General features: G+C 44.9%; 1 protein-coding gene across 1 annotated transcript; it reads right to left on the bottom strand.

Annotated features, from left to right (window-relative positions):
- Positions 1-450: 450 nt before the first annotated feature.
- LOC134496863 (olfactory receptor 4Q3-like) lies at positions 451-1,443 on the bottom strand. Its single transcript, XM_063302577.1, has one exon. The coding sequence runs from the start codon at positions 1,441-1,443 to the stop codon at positions 451-453; it is 993 nt and encodes a 330-aa protein (XP_063158647.1).
- Positions 1,444-1,790: the final 347 nt, after the last annotated feature.

Here is a 1,790-nt window from a genome sequence, read left to right as displayed (position 1 = left end):
GGCCCCTATCCAGGGGGGAAAACGCATGCGTAGTAGCGAGAATTTGAGCTGTCATTCAGAGAGACACAGAACAGACCCACCTTGACTTTTGGGGTTTATCTGTCTGGGTTTTCTCACGCTTCTTCAGTTTGGTAGGATTTTCTGTCTACTGTAGCAGTAATAAAAGACTAGAGACCTATTCCTTGTCTCGGCGTGGTTCCTGCTTGTTAGGACAGAAGCCTCTACAAAGTGTAAAGCGCTCCCGTTGACATGAAAATCAGAGTTCAAATGTCCCTAAAGGAAATATTGGCTTTCAAAACTTTGGCCATGCTCTATCTCAGGGATTCTAGTGGCCACAGATGGGATGCTAGGGGCTGAGGATTAACCACCACTGCCATTACACATCCAATGGTAAGAACTACTACATCAGAGATGATATCTGAAATGACCAAGGGTTTCTGAAACATCTACTCATCTTTCTGCTTCTTTCTGAGACCAACAGGAAAAAATGAATTTCTTCTTCACACGGCGCATTGCCTCCTTCATTTCCTGATTTCTTAGAGAATATATCATAGGATTAAGGAAAGGAGTGATTGTGGTATAAAATACAGAAGCTACCTTGTCCAAACTGGAGCTAAAGATAGGGACAAGGTACACAAAGAGGCAAGGCAGAAAGAAAAGGCTGACCACTGTCAAGTGAGAGCTACAGGTGTACAGAGCCTTCCCTCCACTCTCTCTGAAGCGGCCTTGAAGTGTGCTCAGGATGATGCCATAGGAGACCAGCAAGATGATGAAACAAACCAGGGAGAGCAGGCCGCTATTGGCCACCATGAGTATTTCAGTGACACGGGTGTCAACACAAGCCAGTTTGACTACCTGTGGAACATCACAAAAGAAATTGTCCAGTTCATCTGGCCCACAGAACGGCAGCCCCAGGACCAGGAACAGCTGGCTGGCAGAGTGGAGGAGGCCTCCAGCCCAACAGAAACACAGGAGTCTAATACAGCGTGGGCGGTTCATTGTGGTAGTATATGTCAGTGGATGGCAAATGGCCACATAGCGATCATAAGCCATGAGGGTTAGGAGGAGCATCTCTGACCCTCCAAAGAAGTGTAGGAAAAAGAGCTGGGACATACAGCCCCCAAATGAGATGGTCCTGCCACAAGTGACCAGATCTGCTGCTACTTTGGGGACTACTACTGAACCCACAGATGTATCAATGATGGATAAATTGGCTAAGAAAAAGTACATGGGCAACTTTTGAAGGTGTGGATCTATGTGCACAGTCAATACAATGAGAAGGTTGCCCAACAGAATGGCAGCATAGCACATCATGGCCAGGACAGATAGAAGGAGCTGGATGGGTCGAGATCTGGAAAGACCCAGGAAGATGAATTCCGTGACTCTGGAGGCATTCATGAAGGTGACAGGACCTTGCAAGGAGAAACAAGATTTGTTTATCATTGCAATTTTCACTACCTTGTCATACTAATCAATGACAACATAGAACAGTGAACAATGTTGAACAAAAAATAAAGTTAACTCCTTGTGTCATGTAATGCAAAGAGAAAAAAATATTGAAATGAACATATTTTACAATAGATTGCACTGAATGATTTCCCTCCAGATTCTGCTTCGGTTTACATTATTCCTGAGGCCTGTGTTTTATCACGGCCTAGTGGTAAGGGATGCTCGGTATTGTAGTTCTACAATGTTTGGTTATCTACAATTCCACACTCCAGGTGGGGAAGAATCCAGCATTTAGACTAATCTGAGCTGCAGATTCTGAAACCCTAACACCACCATCACCA

Source organism: Candoia aspera, chromosome 4 (genome assembly GCF_035149785.1).
Source record: "Candoia aspera isolate rCanAsp1 chromosome 4, rCanAsp1.hap2, whole genome shotgun sequence".
Classification (NCBI taxonomy): Eukaryota; Metazoa; Chordata; class Lepidosauria; order Squamata; family Boidae; genus Candoia; species Candoia aspera.
The sequence above is the reverse complement of the archived record's forward strand: the minus strand, read 5'-3'. Positions and strand labels throughout refer to the sequence as shown.

What these genes read in the sequence shown, in the direction of transcription:
- LOC134496863 (XM_063302577.1), bottom strand. Translation starts at nt 1,443, where the DNA reads ATGATAAACAAATCTTGTTTCTCCTTGCAAGGTCCTGTCACCTTCATG.